A 20,029-nucleotide genomic window follows, 5' to 3' on the forward strand; every position below is an offset into this window, starting at 1 on the left:
TTCCTAGTAGAGCAAAGAGCAGGCAAAGAGTCACAGTTGAATACAGAAAAAATATAGAAAAACAAAAAGTATTGCTGCCAGCTGAGGAAAAGGTTATTTCAACTTAAAGTTCTTTTTTAAATGCATAGTTGGTGAACTTGGCTACTCGGCAACTGTTTAAGTTTCTAAAAGCAGTCCAAATATTTGGAATTACAAACTAATAATTGCCCATGCTAACGCAGGAAAGGATAAGAATTTGAAGAAACTGGATTAGGTAGAAATCTTTTATGCCCATATAAAGTTCTTTTGTTTGAGGAAGGTTGAAATCTTATCCACGAGTAAAAATATTGTCAACATTAGGTGGCTGTAAGAGATGATGAAGGGACTATCTTCTCAGAAAATCCATTCCCGACCAGAGTTGGACTAAAAGGTGAAGAATAGGCTTTAGCGTTCTCAAACCACTACGGTTATCCTTTTATGACACTACCGGGAAAAAGAACTGAGAAACAGGAGCAGCAACCATTGTTTTTATCTTCTGTCTAAACCAAACGATTAAATTGATTACACAGCTAATCCAGAGAGATCAACAATACATGCTGCATATGCTACTAAGACGCAATGGATCACACGTCACTAATAACTGACAAACCAAACTTCAAAAATTCCAATAAGAGAGTGTGGGCAGTGACTGACGTGTGAATAGCTTCAAAATTCCCAGTCTTCAAATTCTGTTTCTAAGTTGAATAGCTGATGAATAGTATGGAGCTCGCATCTAATCAAATCAGATGCCAGAGATCTGGGTCGTGCGAGGAGTCCCTATGTGGGAGATCTTACTGAGCCAACGTGGTAGCGCTGACACAGACTCAAGGGAAAAGCAATGATCCTCACATAACTCGAGCAAAATTTCGTAATATGCCAAGGATTAACAGCCGCCAATTTTTCCTGTGCTCGGAAGTCAGGTTCCTGGGGGCAAATTTCTTGCAAAAACTAGCAACCCAGCTGAATTTTACAACAATTTAGGGGATGGAAGAGGAAAGTGATAACCTAGTGCACAGATACTGGGGGGAAAACCCAATAAAGAAGAAAATGTAAAGCAGCGAAAGAATGGAAAAACTAGTGCTATGACTATACAATGTCAACCAAATCAGCCTTTTCCCCAAAAAGAGAGCGAATTGTACCATACCATTCTCCACAAACCCCATCTAGCTTGTATTCTGCACCCATCGATATTCCAACGGTATAACTTGTAAAAGGCTCTCCCGGAGAAATCAAGCAACGATCATTTTCTTCAGTTCAGCATGAACCTCAGAGGTGGCTTTAGAAAATTCTCACTCGTTACGAATAGAACAATAATTGTCCCAAAGTGTTTGAGATTTTCCAATTTCATTCATGAGATTTTTGAACTTGTGGCTGCAGTCTCCTCCACTGCAAAACAAAAGACAAAGTAACACGAGTCAAAAGCTAATAATTTAAATTTATAGGAAAGAGGAGAACATCCATAAAAACTGGCATTCCCATTATTGCTTCGACAGGAACTGCCATTGTCACTATTGCTTGACAGGAAACATGAGACCATTAGAATGCCAGAAGCTCATGCACAGAAGCACTGAAAGTTTGGCGAGGCACCAAGTGTAGCTTGTTTCAAACAGTTCTTAGAAGCAAGGCATGAGGCATGAAAGGCACACTCTAATGAGCCATAGGTGGGTTGTAAGACGAGCTATTTGCATGCAGAAAGATGAAGCTCGAAGTACTTTGCAACTTCAGGCATAATAGCTATGTCGTTCATTCCATCACAAGTATTACTGACCTCCTCCTAAAACTAAAAATTTAGATGGCCACCAAGCAATGGAAATGATCAAGCGCATTATTACAAACAAAAAGTCAACCATTTGATTACTTTGACAAATTTTGCTAGCAAAGTGATACAAATAACATACATATATATACAAAACTTGGCCTCCAGTCATACTTCATTGTCATAAAAGATATCTATCTACTCAAATTTCAAGCTGATAAACCAGAAAAGCCAAACTCCTCTCTTACAAGATATTCTAATAACTGCCAGCTTGAATGTTGCGCAAGACACTGGCCCCAGCCACAATTCATCTACTTTTTGAGACAAAATTTTAAAAAGAAAAATGAAATGACAAGTTCCAAGGAGGACAAACCCAGGTGCTTGTGTTAATTTAAGAAAGCAATCAAGTAAGCTAAAATTGTGAAGGAAGCAAAAAGAACAATTATCTGTGTGAAACTCCCAAATAAGGGGGAAGGGGGAAAAATAAACATACCTTATGCGGTTCAATGATGCAATTGCTCGAAGGGCACTCCTAACCATGTCTTCATTACGATCAACTTCTTGCTTGACTGCATCCTGTTTTGGCCTGAAACTAACAGTTTTTTGCAAGGGATCCACCAAAGAATCCAAAACTGGAAGCCAACAGATTTAGTTGATGAATAAAAAAATAATCAGCTAAAAGATCGACAATCAATATTCAGATTGAAATACCTGCTAATACGGCAGAGGGGCACTTATCCGCAAGTTTTGAGAGGATAAGATGACAAGGCATTTTAACATCATAATGATCTATGAAGCCCAAAAACCACAATTAATTTAGTGAAAGCCATAAGCAGAATAAGGATCAGAACAATGCTTGATACACACAACAAAGGCAATGAGATACAGTGTCTAAGAGTTGAAAAAGGCAAGCATAAGATGCTAAATATCAGAAAATAACTTACCTTCCAAACCAGATTTGAGGTAAGGAACAATAAAAGATGACGGATTCACTTGATCAAGACAACTGTCCAACAAAGTGTCAACACATTCAAAAGCTGCTTTTCTCAATTCAAGCCCATCATCTACTGTGTGCTTGAAGGGACCCAGATCAACTGTTCTAATCAATTCTTGCTGCCAACAAAGAGGAGAAACAAGTTAACATAAATTATTCTCAACTCATAAAAGAAATTAAAAATTTGGTGATGTCTAATGCCCACTCAAGTTAAAATAGCTTTATAAAAAGGTTCCTAATTAGATTTGCTATCAAGATCAACAGTTAAAGACTTTCTGCTTTACAAGATAATGTACCAATTAGCCACAGAAATGGGTTTTGATTTATCCAATGCAACTCCGCAGATGCCAGAGTTGCATGTGCATACTTATGAGTCAACTATAAGGGCAATAGATAAATTTCACAAACTGTCAGCAGAACAATTATGAACTTACAAACAGCAACCTTTACCCTTCCTTCCTCTGAAAAAGATTCCACAGATTCCAAGGTATAGATAGTCAAAACTTGTAACAAAGACATGTTGAGGAACTGAAAAACATGGGTAGTCCAGCACATGACATGCAACACTAGCTTCAACCAGAGCAACATAGAGTAGAACTATGGAGTCATGCATTAAGTGCTGTACAAGCCTATGCTTCATTTTCTCATATTTTACACGTACATGTTCAAGTCTACTTTGTATATATGAAGAATGGGGGGTTTAGCGTTTTGCCTTCTTTTCGCCACATGGCTTTCTATTGATGCAACAAGCGGTACATCTCTATATTCAGGACAATGACATCCTTCATTGCTTTTGTTGGTCTTTGTTAATGGGCCCGATGAACTCAAAAGGGTTCAGCCTAATGAATAAATTGTATTTGTCATATTTTAACTGCTTGGCCCTTAACGGTGGCCTTTACCCAAAAGAAAAAAGAAAAAAAAGAATGTCACCTTTATTTAGTTCTTTGAGGCCCAAAGGGTTAATCTTAACTTAATTAACTTATAATTAATTTACTTATTATCTGGTTGGGTGGATGTGCTGTCTAAACCACGACTCTTAGATTAGGCTTAATGGACTAATAATAGATTTCAACTGAGATAAATTTCAATTAAAATCTAATTACAATTTCGCTATTGTTACTTACAATAACATATCTTGCACATTGCTATTCTTGCCATTACACATCGTTTTGTTTTTTCCTTTTGCCTGTTATTCATGACAAGTCAAATAAGTCTAGCCCTTATGTTTATGGGTGCTTATTGGCCAATAATCAGGAATTCGGTAAAAAAATTTGGTAATTCGAAAATTGATTTTTTAAGACCAATATCTGATCACCGTCCAAACCTTAGTTTGATAAATTGGATCAAAGAACCGGTAATTCAGTAATATCCGAAATATCGATAGTCAGTTAAAACATTTAATTTTCTCTAAAAAATTGTTATAACAAAATAATATCTTATATGTTTTTCCAATAAAATTCAATCAACTCAAACAAACATGATATTAAAAAAAAAGGTTCATAATTCTAAGTCCTAACTTATAATTTCAATTCTTAAACAACATTGAAATATATAAGAACTTCAAATTTAATTGTTGAGCTAAACTCCAACGCATCAATTTCCATTAAAATTTTACATCCAAGTACACTTATAGTTAAGTTAACTAATTAGTATTTAGTGATAGGATTAAGATTTACTCTTATTTTTAGTAATATACATAAGTGGGCATATATTCTACTTTGACGACTCCTATTGATTTTATGCGAAAGAATGGTTTACTTAATTATTCTTGAAATTTTAAGTGGGCAAGCACAGCCTGAATTCTGCTAGTGTTTGTAACTTACATGAACAAGGACTTGGACCTTAACTACCAGTTTAACTAGCCACTCATTACCATCAATTCAATCACACAAATAAACAGTAAAACTTAGATTGCCAGCATTAAATAGACTAAAGTCAAAAGAGATGCTACTATCCAACCAAATCCTCCCAACACTCACGCTCCAGAGAAATAAAATTGGGTAACTTTCAACTGGTTCCTTTCTCCACCTTTAACAAGTCCAAAGAATTAGAATTCAATAACCGTGTACATTTACTTACCTTAATTATCGTCTGGTCGTATAGTAGTGGCAAAAGTTCAGGTAAAAGACCCTTTATCAAGTTTGGCTTATTATGGGCTGCTGTATTCAAGGCCAAAACAGCTGCACGCCTAACATGCTGCACAACAGTTAGAGATAATAAGATCAATGAAACAACCCAAGGGGAAAAAAATATAGAAAGCTAAAGTATCCCCCCCCCCCCAAACACCCCCAAAAAAACCAGAGAGAGAGAGAGAGAAAGAGAAGAAGGAATGTAGGCCAATCAAGCCTACCTCAAATTAAAGTCCATGTTAGCTTACTCTGGATACTTTTAGACCAGAAGGGTCAACATAGCATGAAATGATTAAATGAAATTTCCATCAGAAAATAGAAGATCTAAAGCTATTCTCACATGATATATACCATCCTGGGAACTGAATTTTGATGATCTAAACTACAATAAATTCAGCACCATCAGTTCTGAACAAACTGTTTTCTTGATAAACTAATGTACCCATATCAAAAACCATTCAGGATATAAGACCGGTCAGCAAAGGACTGCAGCAGCAGGTAGTGATCAGCTAGTTGGAGCAAAAGATTATAAATAAAACAGAAACCCCATTGCGTCTAGATAAAAGTACAAAGAAAAGGGAGAGCAATTTGATTAAAAATTGGCAATCACTAATTGAGAATATAATTATCATCTTCTGCAGTGCAATAAAGCACCAGAAAAGGGACTTACCACCTTTAAACATTCAAGTTGAAATTACATAAAATTAAGTTGAGCATTCATGTATCACGTACAGCAAAAGAAGCCAAATACAAAAGATCTCCAAACCATTATAAGCAGAACTGGAAAGCTTAAGAAATCATAAGCGATAATATATACAACTTTGCATATTGAAAGGGAAATTACCCGGTCTTGATCCTTTATGAGCATCAGGAAAGATGAAATTTCAGACTGCAGAATTGCATCTATCTTCCCTGGACGCTCAACTATAGCATATTTTACCCCAATGACAACTGTTGCTCGGGTAAATGCGGCTGGATAAGTGGTACGGTCCTAAAGAAAGGAAAAACATGTTGATTGTTGGGTTGTTATCAATTGTACAAAAGAAACTGTGCTAGCCATATAAAAAGAGATCAACGAGGCATTATTGTGTGTAGCACTACCTTGAGAGCAGGAACAAGTTTTTGGGGTTCAATGAGGGCAATTTTTCCAAGACACTCAGCTACAACATTGCGAACACCCTCTTCCTCACTTTCACAGTGGTTAAAGAGCAGATTAAGTATCTTCTCAACACTTGATTCCTGAAAATCTGATCTGTCCACTGACTGTCTTACAATGACCTTAAGGAAGGATTCATTTCACAAGTTTTAGAAAGTAATAAAAGATCAAGCAATTAAAAAGAATATCAAGAGAGAACTCCATATCAATGGCATACCTCCTTCAATGAGTGTAATAGTAGATATTGTTTCTTCTGTTGATTATCAATCTTGTCCAAGATAAATGGCAGATATTTTTGTAGATTACCAACAGCAATATTCCCAAGAGCATAAGAGGCAGCTGATTTGATCTCTTCAAAAGGAGATTGGAATGATTCAATGATAATACTCTCGATCTGAACATGTGAGCTTAGATCCTTTCTCCTCCCAATCTCTCCCAAGCAAAGCAACGCAAGATGTTGTTTGGCCTAGAGAAATGGAAAATAAAACTACCACAAAATGATAACAAAGAAAGAAAGAGGAGCTCAAATATATATATATATATATGTTAAATTGCTACTCTCATACTAGATTCAGCTTATCACAAAGCTTAAAACACAAGTAATTCCCAACTTACAACCAAAAAGTACAAATAAATAAATAAATTCCACTTGTGTTAAAAGACACACACAATATGCATGCAATTTAGAAATTATTATTATTTTCCATGAATATATAAATTTTGTTTTTACACAAATAAATTTTATATAAATTATTTATTAACAAACTTCAAGTTATGATAATAAATAAATTTGGTGGTTACAATACTTACGGTAGTTATGAGTGCATGATAATGTAAACCACAGATGGAAGCCCTTCGAGGTGGCACTTGAGTGCAAAGCTATACAAGTAACAAATTTCTGCAATCTATGTAGAAACCACTTTCAATTTCTTAGCAGATACAACAATATCATGCCTAATTGCAAGCACTTAGCATACTAGCAAAACCTTCTCTAAAGCACCTAGCATCAGCTAAATTCACTGAACAATAATATCAGACCAATAAAAACATGTAAACCTTTAAGAATAGCATGAAGGTTATCAGAAACAAATTCAGCTAAAAACTAGTTTTCACCGCAACATAAACTTTTCCAAGAACATTGAGAAATGATATGAATAGCTTTATCACTTGTAATTTTTATATGATACTAATCTAAGTAAGCAAAAATCATATGGAAAATAAGGCATAAAAGTTTTTCTAGTCTAGGCTAGGCTTACCGAACTTGTGCTGCTGTCATCTTTCAAAATGTCTGTCAGCATGTTAACGGTAGATGAACATTTCTTATCACCTGCAGCAAGGCAAAGAACAGCTACACACTGAGCAATGGAAAATAAAGCCTGCTTTGCAACACCACCAGCCTGTGGAGATGGTTTGGCAGTTGAAAGAAGAGATTCCAGTAATGCATCAAAGCTTGTATTTGCTGAGTAAACCAATGCAGCAAAAAAATTCCGCAAAGCCTGCAGGTTTGATAAAAAGAAAGTTAATGCAAAGAAGACTGCTGTACATCAACCATTTTATAGAGTACAAAATGTGCAACGTACAAGAAGTGCCTGTCCCTGAAGCAAGGAGCTTTTCACCAAAGTTAATGCTTGAGGAAGAACTTTATTTCTGACAGTCAAACCCACATTAGGGGTTGATCTGCTGTCAGACATTAAGGTACAACAAAGTTCCAGGGCAAGTGCTGTCATATGCAAGTCGAAGTCACTGGAGTTCAAGAAAAGCACCATCAGAACTTTTTCATTAATTAGCCCATGACATTGAAAACTCATAAACAGATACATAGGTACAAAATGCAGTTTAACACAAAATACTAGCAAGAAACCTTATCAAAGTAGAGAGTTCTATGACAATGACTTCGCAAGCAGCCGAACCAATTTTATCACCATAAGCAACTATCAGGGTGTTTAAAGTCCCAAGTGTTGCCTGTCTTAGTGCGCGATTGGCCTATCCATAAGCAAGTAAAGGAGATCAGACATTTCTTCAAAGGTACTATATAATCTTGATTCAAAAAAATAGAACAGACAAAATTACTTGTTAAATGACAAATTTTCTCACCTTTCTTAAGAATGCGGTCAACTCTGAAATTACATGCTCTAAAACACAAGATAGGTCAAGATGCAGTGGAGAAGCAGCAATGACAGCAAATGCCTGGAGAGACAATACATTAAAGCTTCTACACATGTAAAAGTAGTTAAGCAGTAAGTTCTGAAAGTATCCAATGTCAAACACTATTACTACTATGTCAACATAGTGAGAGGAAAAATATTACCACCCACTATCAACTCTTCTCCACTTGCCAATAACAAGAATACAAAAAATAGAAGAGAAGATAGGGCTACCATACCACCAGCAATAACATTTTTCTACAAGATTTCAGGAAAGGATGGGCAATGTAAAAGAAAATGACACAACAATGTCAAAATTTAGATCTGCAGAGGTAAAATTATGAACCTAAAAGCCAAATTTTCTCTGCCACTAAGACATAACAGCAATTCCACAAATCAATGTCATATAGCTTAAATGGTTGACAAATCATCAACTAAACTCTTGACTCCAGAAACATGCCACCATTAGATGGTAACAAGATGACCAAGAAATAGTTTATCATGATAGTGGAAAAAGCATTTACAACAGAAATGTGATGCAGCTATTCTCCAATTCAAAATCATGAGGGAAAAGTGGTTGGATAATCTCTAAAATCAGTTGCCACTTTACTTCAATCAAATATCAAACCAATAAGACAAAAAAAAATGAGGGGAGTCATAAGAAGCCTAATGACAGCCACTCAACAACAGTTTTATCATTGAGAAAAAAAAATCATTATCAAGTACCCATACCAACTTTCTTAAGAGGTTCTTTTCTAGTCAATGTATTCTAGAAACTAAACCAACCTTCACGGCAGTTAGCCGAGTTATCTCATTCCCCATTCGATCCACAAGCACAGGAAGGCATGCAGGTAACTCCCCTCTCAGATAATCACCAAACGTTGAAACAACGAGCCCCATACATGTAATGGCACTTTCCTTAACCTCCTGCAAAGGAAGAATGATGAGACACTCCAAAGTTGTATTGAGCTGGAAGAGAGAAAATTATGGATACAAATGTTGCAAACCTGATCCTGATCTTGATTTGCCAAACGGGCCATGATAGCATTATATATTGGATGAACATATGGTTTGAAATCAAAACCAGAACCCTGAAAAGGGTATCCCATTAGCATCTGACAAAGTAACCTGAAATAAGAGATGCACGAAGTAGACACAATCTAACCTCAATATTTGGCCTCACAACACGAACAAGTTCTCCACATACTCTGAGTGCTTCAGCTGTAACTTTATAGTATCGCTCACCCACAGCAGATATAACAGGAGCTGATATGGCCTGAAAATAAAATGGGGAAGCCAGAACCAAACTTTTTGGGACGTCAACGGTTCAACTAGAGGATATCATACATGGTATAATGCATCTCTAAGAATTATAAAACATGAAAAGAACATTATAAACATATAAACATATTTTATTCATTTAAAAAAAAGCAATGAACCCAGAATTGTCCATCTCATCTTCATTCAGTATTTTTTTCATTTCTCTTTAATTTCAGAAAAGGTTTCTATTGCAAAGAAGCTTATACAATACAATACAAGACCATCATTGATTTCCTCTTAGAGGTTTTTAATTATTAAAATTAACTGTACATAAGAAAATAAAACAAAAAAATTACACATTTACTTCATGTCATACACGTCAACTGCTTCTGCAATTTCACCATCATTGATTTGCGCGCAGAGGTTTTTAATTATGAAAATTAACTGCACATAAGAAAATAACCAAAAAAATTACATTTACTTCATGTCATTCACGTCAACCACTTCTGCAATTTCTTTCCCTTTCTCACTTCTAGGTAAATGAAAACAAATGAGAGGACCATTTAACACTTTTGCCAGTCATTCAGTGTATAGCTATACAAGCTAAAGCTTTTCTAGAAATAATCTAGAAAAACAAATCTAAAAATGAGTAAAATGGTAAATTAACACAACCAACATCGAAGAGAACCTTATTCTAAGTACCTGACATGTTGGAAGACATAATAATACTTACCATATCCACAAACTAAAAGGTATGTCTCAATCTTTCAGTAAATGTACGAGCTTGTAGTTCTGGATTAGTTTCAGGGGTATAAGCTGGAGAGTTTCAATGTGTTTACATTTTCCTTAATATATCACATGTACAAGCTACAATATCTCGTGCAACCCAAAGCAGGAAACAAGAGTCAAGAAAAAATGGCTCAGTGGATTTTGGGCAACCAAAAAGAAATGACCTAACATCACTCCTTACAGGAATGTGATATTAAACAATGAAAACCAGCCAACATTGCAAACAGCAAGGATGAAGAATGCACCTGATTGCTTAAAATGTTATTAAAGTACTTGATTGAACAACACTTGACGAACAATTTGACATTCTTGACATGTTTAGAAGGTAGAATGAGTTATAAGACAATACCTTAATATAAGGATGGAAAACGGGAGGTGCATGAGAAGCCAAAACTAATCTTGTAAAAGTAAGAGCTTCAATCTTCAAATTTGAAGTAGAGGACTTGTCCTGATAAATTTTTAAAAAAATTTAAAAAAACCAGTAAAATACCAGATTAGTTTTTTATAAACAACATCAAGATAATAAGAATTTTGTTTCACATATGAATAAATAAAACTCACACATAATGCTTTCTCAAATCCAGGTATAAGAGATCCAATGTGCTCAGCAAGGCAATCAGGCAAGACCACCACCAGTTCTTTCAAAACTGAAAATGCACCAACCTGCAGAGGAAACACTATAAGAAAGTCGTAGAACAAAAAATGAACCTTTATCACTTCAGATGATAACACTTGGAGACAAAATAAAACAAGTCCCTGAATCAAGACAAATATAACAGCACAACTGTAAGGTTATAGAAGTCAACCTTTGTTTTGACAGATTTCTCTCTTAATTGCTTATTGATGGACCGAACAATTTTAGGCACTTCTTGCTTCAATAACCATCTAGGACTGCAAGATACATCGTTAAAATAGAGCAAAACCCAACATTGAGCAGAAAACAGCTGAATGCCACAACAAATTGGTCATAATCACAATCGGCAGGAAAGCTTTAGACTACTTTGGTATTGACGGGAGATGCGACACAACAAACACTAAAATCCAAAGAAAAGGATTTTCCACAAATGTGGCTAGATACATCTTGTTGCTTTCTAAAGTGCAAATTTGAACAGAAAAGTGCCAACACCAGCACAGTAAACGCATGCAAAAACAAGGTGAAAAAAAATAATAAACCTAACCGCACCCAGTACGAAACTTGCCCATATATCTCTTCAACTATTGTCAATGCACCAGATGCACTAGACAGAAGCAAATTGAGAATATCATAGAGAACAGATTTCAATCCATGGATGCATGGCAATGATAAGCTCTAAGAAATTGCTAGTTATCATTTTCTATTTAACAAATTAACCCCCTCAACACCCCCATCCCCCCCCCCCCCCCAAAAAAAGAAAAAAAAAAAAGCAATAGAAGCTATCTATACAAATTGATACAAGATTATCTCCAGCAATAACTAGAACTCAGAAGGTCCCAAGCTTTACAGGTCAGCAGTTTAACTAGGTTATAAGAAAATCTTGCCTTGATTCATCAAACTCCATCTGCCCTTTTGTAACATTTCCAGTTTGTCGCAGCAACGAAATGAAAGTATTGAACACATCCATCTGTGAAAAAGATAATCAGATGCTTTACAACAGGAAGATTTAAATTTGAAATCCAAAACATTCACTGGCATTACCTTGACATTTTCTTCCCTTTCCTTAAATCGGTCAATTAATTTTGGACAAGCCTGCACAAGAAATAAAACTTGAACTGTAAAAGTAATAAATGCAATGCACGAATTCATTTCATTTACATGCATTTAACCAGCAGCAAAAGTTTATCACTCTTTCCAAGGAAAAGATAAATCCTCCATCAATTGTCAGCATGAAATCCCTAATTATGTGACAAATCAACACTGACACGGAAATTGAAAACCTGCAAACAAAAAGCTGAGACAGCCTTTCTTGGTATATGAAAATTGGTTTTAGAATAGCTTAATATACCTTAAGACTGTAGATATTGTAACTCATTACTTCTTAATGTTGACCTAAATGCTTTTTCAACAGTTAATCATGAAAATTAAAAGGATGACTAACTTATTCTGTATTGTCATGTAAACCCTTTTTTTTGTTTGTGGTGGTGGTGGTTTTTTGGAGGTGGTGGGGGTGGGGGGGGGGGGGGGGAAGGGAACCACTGGACAAGAGAACTTTTGGTAAAATGGGATCCAACCTAATCTTTCACATATTGAAAGCAAAGTAATTTCACAATAATGTCAAAGCAATAATGTTCATGGAAGCAATAGAAGAGTACGAAAAATCAGAGTTGCCCCTTATGTACCTCTTCATATAGCTTTCCAAGCAACTCAGGGCGAGAAACAATTACTCCCGCCAAGCACTTGGCTGCAGCCCTACGGACTTTCCAGCTGACATCTTCGTCATCTGTATACTCATTTTCACTCTCACTAATATACAATAAAAAATGAGAAGTCAGCTGAAACTCTATAATAGACAGATCGATAAAGGAATAAGCAAACCAATATTAACTGAGAACATACTCATCTTCTTCCTCCTCATGACTTTCATCATCGGTATCTTCCTCCATGTTATCAGTGAAATTTGGATCATAACTAAGAAACTCCAATGTAAGGTGGAGAATTTCATCACAGTAAGAAGAAATATCTCTAGGGCACCTTAGTAAAAAACTCTCCAATGCCTAGGAACAATAATTCAATATCTTAGAGTGCATTAAAGCAGAGAAGCCAATACATAATATTAACAAAGGGGAAAAAAACTCTAATTAACAAATAAAATACCTGCAAGCTATATTCGCGAAGCTCCTCATCATTCTCTGATGCACTTGTGCAATAGTTTATTAGAACTGGAACAGTATCTCCAAGGTGGGGACCAAAACGATAGCCAACAGCTCGGCTAGAGATAAAAGCTCGTGATCAGTCAAATCAGGATTTCTCATTGAATAAATACAGAAAAGACAATAATGAGACACCAAGAAAAAGCTATAGAAATGTTGAACAATCTCATGAGCCCATACAAAGCATCATAGAGAGAAAAACTATTCTCAAATGCTATTGCAATCAGACGAGCAACACGTCAACCTAGGTCGGAGGCTTTTTAACCATGCTCCTTTCATGATGCAAAATCTTACACACAACTTTAACCCATGTTTCCTGGCTTACAGAAAATACAACATAAAATAAATTCTTTTATGTATTTTGATGAATTTTAAAGGATAGCATGAGACAGAGTAACCAAGGCAGAATACAAATGTTCATCTCAATGAGACCAAAGTTGGGAAATGTTTCTTCTCCCATGAATTGAAATATTGCATTTTTCATTTCTTATTTTCAGCCAGTATATACTCATTTTGTACATTGAAAAAATAACCTTTATTAATCAAAGACATAGCTCTGACTAAGACTACGTGGGGTCAAAAATTAGTTTTCCTTTCCCTCACACAACTTGATATAAGTCAACAAAAATCTTTCAACACCTACAGGCAAAACTATGTCATCCACATCCAACAAGTGGACTGCAATAAAAATTTAGATCCAAAAGGAAAGCCTCCAAATGTGAGTAAAATTAAGAAGCATGAAAGCCACATCTAAAAACAAACCTTAAGGCCCCGCTCATCTGAATGTTTGTTCGTGCCATTTCAGATTTTGAAGCCCTATTTTTCAAAAGCCGAAGAACTTCGCCAGTAGCTTTTGCCAGCAAGTCATCTGACAAGCTTGAAGCCAAAGATGCTGAAGGAAGACACAGATCACAATCAGAATACTCCATCAAAAGTCCCATGGGGATTTTCTTACCAATCAAAGAAGCATTTACAGAACATGCAAACTTCTCAATTTGAGTATATTTGTGCTTACCAATACATGAGACAGTCTTCTTCCTAACTGTGGCTTGATTGGAACTTAACTGAGGTAATAATGCACCTAAAAGTGGCTCATGGTCTGAAGCCATCAAATTCCCATATTTGTGAAGAACATCACATAAAATGTCAAGACATTCACATTTTATTTCTGTGCTCATTCCCTGGACAAGCAAATAAAGGATATAACAATAATGGGAAAAAGAAAAAGAATTTATAAGTAGAAGGCATTCCATGCAAGTCAATATATGAGTGTACAATCCATTTTCATTTGAAAAAGAAAATTACAAATGCAAGAAGAGAAGGACAGAGCAGTAAAGGATATAGGGGACAAGTGAATTCAGCCCTTTCTTGACCACTAGGTCCACATTTTAATGTATTTATTTCGCAACAAAGTAGCTAATTATATTAATTTCAAGAAAATCTCTTCCAAAAAGTTTAACTTGACTGCAATATCCGCAGACAACCAAAATGTTTAACTTGAGAGTGAAACCAAAACGATAGAAAGAGGAAATGTGCACTCTTGCTCATTCAAAGTAAAATGAGGTGCCATTCAACAACTTCTATAGCACAAACAGGAATTATCTCTCTCAATGCATGGAAAACATGACTAACAAATCAAGAAAATTCAGTTTGTTCTTGAATCTGGAAGTCAAGGACGTGAAGTAGCTCCCATTTTGCTGAATTCAGAGCAAGATTTTGAGTGACTTAGAAATACTATTCCACATTGAAGTTGGTCACTGGTTTGAAGCCAATTATGCAAAATAAATAAATACATATCCAGGATATCACTTTGATTTAGAACTGAAATATTGTTTACCAAATAATACATGTACACAAGTGCATTAATCTTCACAGATCCTGATTAAAAGTTTAAAGAAAAACATCTATGATTTTGGAACAATCTGTTCTCAGAAACTTACAGTGCCAGTGATCCCTTGAATCAACCTCGGAGTAATGGACACAAGAACAGACTGTGCAACAGAAAGTGAAGGAACTTCGGCAACAATTGTCTTCATAGCTATGCTAGCAATATCACGATGCTGGTCTTTTAAATTAAGCAGCTTATCACAAAGCTTATTAGTCATATCCAACACTTGTTGCTCATGGATTTTCTTAACCAAAGGAGCAAGGCTGAAAGTTAAGATCAACACAAGAAATGAAAAACAATCAGAAAACAACCACAACAGTAACCCATCATTAAACATCCATCAATGCTGCAACACAATGTAACCTAGTCTCATAAGAGTCAAAATAAACAAATACAATGAAAAGATGGCACATGCCAATAAGTACTTTGACTCGATGAATGAAAAGCAATCAGAAAACAGCCACAACAGTAACTCGTCATGAAACAAAATCGGTGTTGCAACACATGAAGGTACTCTCATCTCAAAACAGTCAAAGCAAACCAAAACAAAGAAATAACAACGCTTGCCAACAAGTACTTTTAACTCAGCCTCTCTCATCCATCGAAAAGTGAAAAAAATGTTGCAAAGAAGATAGACTATTGAGAGAACTACCAGAAAATCCTCCACTGTAGATTGGAAAAGCAATCCAATGTTCCAGAATTGAGAGAAAATGAATTAGTGTGGATTAACAATCTATCACTGTGAAATTAATATGTTTAAAATACTTGACTGAATGTAATGATAAGGATGAAACTAAACATTATGACCATTGAATATATGTAAATGGTCAAATTAAAGAGAGATGAACCTCATTCCCCATCTTAGGTTATGGATGAACTTTTTGCAACTTATTGGCAATTATAAGCAGAAATATGTAATCAAAAAAATAATTGGCTGAGATGAGAAAACATTATGGCATTGCTTTCAACCTCAAAAAAAAGCTTTAGGACAATAGCAACATTCTGTGGGTGCAGGAAGAATCCTGATCAACTATCCAATTATAACATATACCCTTGAGAGTTCAGAGCAGCCTTTTGGCAGTTGAAGAATTAATTATCTCCTTTGGCTAGTTAGCCTATAAATTCTACCATCATTCACTTCCCCATTTGCCACTGTTCCTCGAAGTCCATAGAATTCCACTTAGATAAATATTCTAACCTCGGGTTATTAGCACTTTCAGATGTGCTCTGATTCCTGTTTGATTATTACAACTTGCCTTTTGTTTAAGTTTCAACTCATAGAACGTTGGGGCCACGGCCAAGTCATCCCATATTCAAGGTTTTCTCTTGATCTTTTATATATAAATCAAGAACTCATCAATCAAAGTATCTCTCTAATGCTTATGCCTTTGCAATTGCGGATCCGCATGAAATTACTGAAGGAGTAGGAGGCAGGATAGTACTTTTGCCTGGTAATGGTGAGTTCCTATGAACAACCCGCTCACCAATTAACTACAATGTATATGAAACAAAATAAGTTCAACCAAAGAAGCTCAGATGAATGTCCAGTTTCCAATTTCTCATTCTCCACTAAGTTTCCCAGTAAGCCAGCAATTTAGCAACCCGATTCTTAAAGCCAATTGTTTCTTTGAAATTTCCAGAAATTCGGAACATGCTATTACTACGCAAAGTCACAATGTTCATATGTAATTAAAATCATGGTATATATAAAGGCTCAAAGACCTAAATCATTGCTAGCACATAGAAACCTCATGCATCTAGCTGTAGATACAACCGCCACTCAAATCCAAAGAACAGAAATTAGAAGTTGTCGACTGCCAGACAAATAAAGAAATTCTTTTGTTCATTTCTCAAAAAAGCTATCTCAACAAATGCATTGCACAAAACAAAAAGTCTTGTAATGGGAGAAGGTGCAAATTTTGCAAATATTACTAGCTGCAGCATTACCATTTTACAGCTAATCCAGAGACATCACCAGCCACATCATCAAGCTGCTGCAGAACAATATTTGACAACTTCCCCTCTAGCTCAACATCAAGTTTAAATCCCTCCTTGTTTAATTCATTTAGCAAATCAGATGTTGCCATGTATCTGTAATCCTTATCCTTCCCAGTCATCTGCACCAATATATCAAGTAAGCAAGCAATATCCAGCGAAACTTTGAAAGGAGAAACCCACAGCGAAATCAGACACATAGATACAGATGGAAAGAACAGACCACCTTTTGGAAGATGGAAAGTAGAGGGGCCTAGAATTTGAACATACAAGAAAACAGACTGACTAGTTACCTTTTCAAGTATGCCAGTTATGGTGAGATTCGCCGCCATTTTAAGGAACCTGATGAACTATAATCCCGGAAATAAGATTAACCTGCAGAACGAAACCCTTAGAAAATCAAAAAAAATCAAAGAAGAAACAAGCAAATGGCTGCAGGGGTTAGAACCACATATTTACTAATTGTAAACAGCATGAACCATTATCCAGATAATTAAAGATTAAAAACAGTACCAAAACCAAACTATTTTAGATAAAGGAGATGGAAGTCATTAATGTCAAAATAAACCAACTGAAATAGAGGCTGAGCTGAAAGTATTGAATAACCAAGTGACAGGCAAGTGTATATATGGATAAGTCCCGATGAACATGGAGAGTCGTATGTATCTAACTCTAAAAGCTGACATCATGGAAGCAGTCCAACAAGATCCTTTAATCACACAACCAACTCTTTTTAGATTAAAATTTTTCACTTGCGTGCCTTTAGAATTACAGTAATAATTGAGCATACAAAATTTAAATGTACGATCATTATGAGGTCTGGAATTTGTACCATGTAAAATCCATATAATCCACAGTAAGAAAAAGATCAAACACAACCATCCCAGACATGTCAACATAGCCCGGGAGGCCTCTGCCCTTAAAATCCTTTAAGTACTCATGATTAATATTTTAAAAGTGATTCTCTGTTGAATACTAAAACTAAAACAATTCCTTTTATTTCGATTTGGATTTACTTTTTCGGCTCTTCCCTGCCGTATGAAAAGAACTCCATAAAGAACATAAAATTGCCATTTACACCTTTCAGTCCACAGAAGTTTCCAAAATATTGAAAGTCTATACCAGATTGAGTAAATATAATTTGGATTTGTTGTCTTGAAACTGCCGCATTAAGGATGTTGTTGTGCTATTCAGCTTCAACTTAGCATGTATTTAATGCAATCTATATCTTATTCCAAATAGCATATCACATCTTTTAACTACTGCTTCTCTCAAATTAGGGCCCTTGCTTTAAAACTATCATCGTATCGGATATGCCCCATGGGTCTTAATAGAGACTCATAGACTACCCATTGCCCGCCCGACGCCAGTCAACATGACTTTAACAAATCACTAACCAAAATCCACAAGGTAAATAAATTTAGATAGACCAACGGTTTGTCCATGAAAAATAAAATTTAACTCAAATTAAATGTTCAGAGACGTCATTCTGTTATCAACCAAAGAACTAGACAAGAGGGTTCTGTATATCCCTTCATCTAGCATTGTAAGCAAAGACTGCCCCACGTACAATAGCATATGACCCACAAAACATAATTAACCATTAACCACAGTTTCAGAAGTCTTCAAAACACATAAATTAGCATATAATCAACAACAACAGAAGAAAATTATGCTTCTTAAGGAACGTAAAAACAAACACTTGATGGATGGTAAGAATAGTAAAAAGATCAGTAAACAGCTTCTATGAATTCTCAACCATTGCCCTAAAAACCAATCGATAATCACAAGAACGAGCTGAACTATGAACCAAAAAAAAAATTTTTTTTTTTTAAAAAAACGCATTCATAAGTTTTAAGTGAAAGCGAACATAAAAGGAAATGAACGCCTACCTTGAGTATCAGCGGCCAAAAATAAAAAAAGGCAGAAAACGCAGGCTTGCGCTGTGGTTGTATAGATAAAATATGCGGAATTGATCGGTTTGGATTGTTTCCCGGAGCTGTTAAACCCTACCAGTACAATGCGTAACAGTTTGCAGGCATCAGACTGAGACTGTGTAGACTGCGTGTAGTGCGTGTGAGTGAGGTTTTAGAGAAAGAAAACAGAAATTGACGCAAGAAGCGATGACCGTCTTTAGCTGGGCCGCACCTTTTTTTATTATTTTATAGAAAGAGAAGAGAAGAGAAGAGAGACAGGTGGGGCGGTCGCGGTGGGGCGATGGCTGAAGGAGAGGGAAGGAAGACAGGGACTCCGAGGTTACAGATTGATCGAGGAAAGTTTCTAAAAACTTCACATCGGCCCAATGTCCTGTCCGGGTCGGGTTTTTTTAAAACTTTTTAAATTTAAGTGTATCCGAGTCAGGTTTTTTTTTTTAAGGGTTATTATCACTTTACCCCCTTAACGTTTGGTGCTACTATCAATTTCCCCCATAACGTTATCTTTTAGTCACTTTACCCCCAAGACTAACGGTCAAACTTAACGGAATTTGTTAATTAAAGTGAAAAGACATGTTTAACCCTTAAAATTATTATCACTTTACCCTCAAAAAATATAGTCTCATTATTAATTTACCCCATAGAGTTATTTTTTAGATAATTTATCCTACCATTAAACCAACTTAGCAAGTTAAAAAACTTTAGAAGAAAATACCATTGTCTTTGCATAATAAAAATAATAAAAAATTTAGAGTGACTCTTCTCCTTTTTAATATCAAGAAAAAAAGTCAAAGTATTAATTTTTTTCTTCTTGACAATCTTATTAATATTGAAAAAAATAGAAAGATGGAGAGGGGGAGGGGGAGAGAGAGATCTCAATTCTTTTTTTAAAAATTACAAATAAGAAAGAATTAAATACTTTTATTATTTTAAAATTATTTCACTTTTTTGTTTACCACCAAATTTCAATTCTAATCCCGACAATCTTAAAATAATACGATAATGTTAGACTTTTCTTTATTTTATTTTTTTGCAAAATCTAATTTTTTGTTTCCTTCTTTCCTATCTCTTTTTCTTTTCCTAGTATTAATAAGTGCGAAAAAAAAGAAATTTGAGAAA

General features: G+C 35.4%; 1 protein-coding gene across 1 annotated transcript; it reads right to left on the minus strand.

Annotated features, from left to right (window-relative positions):
- Positions 1-857: 857 nt before the first annotated feature.
- On the minus strand, positions 858-19,275 carry LOC113731958 (cullin-associated NEDD8-dissociated protein 1). The gene is made up of 29 exons (XM_027257510.2): positions 18,869-19,275; positions 17,270-17,351; positions 16,929-17,098; positions 15,034-15,244; positions 14,109-14,274; positions 13,856-13,985; positions 13,038-13,152; positions 12,780-12,937; positions 12,563-12,686; positions 11,922-11,972; positions 11,765-11,847; positions 11,053-11,137; positions 10,808-10,909; positions 10,596-10,694; positions 9,363-9,473; positions 9,205-9,288; positions 8,984-9,124; positions 8,148-8,240; positions 7,915-8,036; positions 7,634-7,796; positions 7,310-7,549; positions 6,271-6,519; positions 5,999-6,175; positions 5,742-5,888; positions 4,848-4,964; positions 2,719-2,887; positions 2,486-2,563; positions 2,268-2,406; positions 858-1,404 (listed from the first exon to the last, which is right to left on the minus strand). The coding sequence occupies exons 2-29, from the start codon at positions 17,306-17,308 to the stop codon at positions 1,308-1,310; spliced, it is 3,660 nt and encodes a 1,219-aa protein (XP_027113311.2). The 5' UTR covers positions 17,309-17,351; positions 18,869-19,275; the 3' UTR covers positions 858-1,307.
- Between the last annotated feature and the right edge of the window lie 754 nt (positions 19,276-20,029).

This window comes from Coffea arabica, chromosome 2e, assembly GCF_036785885.1.
Source record: "Coffea arabica cultivar ET-39 chromosome 2e, Coffea Arabica ET-39 HiFi, whole genome shotgun sequence".
NCBI classification, from domain to species: domain Eukaryota; kingdom Viridiplantae; phylum Streptophyta; class Magnoliopsida; order Gentianales; family Rubiaceae; genus Coffea; species Coffea arabica.

Excerpts from the sequence above, each read along its gene's own strand:
- LOC113731958 (XM_027257510.2), bottom strand. The coding sequence starts at position 17,308 with ATGGCGGCGAATCTCACCATAACTGGCATACTTGAAAAG. Across the intron at positions 13,153-13,855 it reads CAGATGAGCGGGGCCTTAAG|CCGAGCTGTTGGCTATCGTT; the intron begins GTTTGTTTTTAG and ends TTTTATCTCTAG. Across the intron at positions 9,125-9,204 it reads CAAATCAAGATCAGGATCAG|GAGGTTAAGGAAAGTGCCAT; the intron begins GTTTGCAACATT and ends CTTCCTTTGCAG.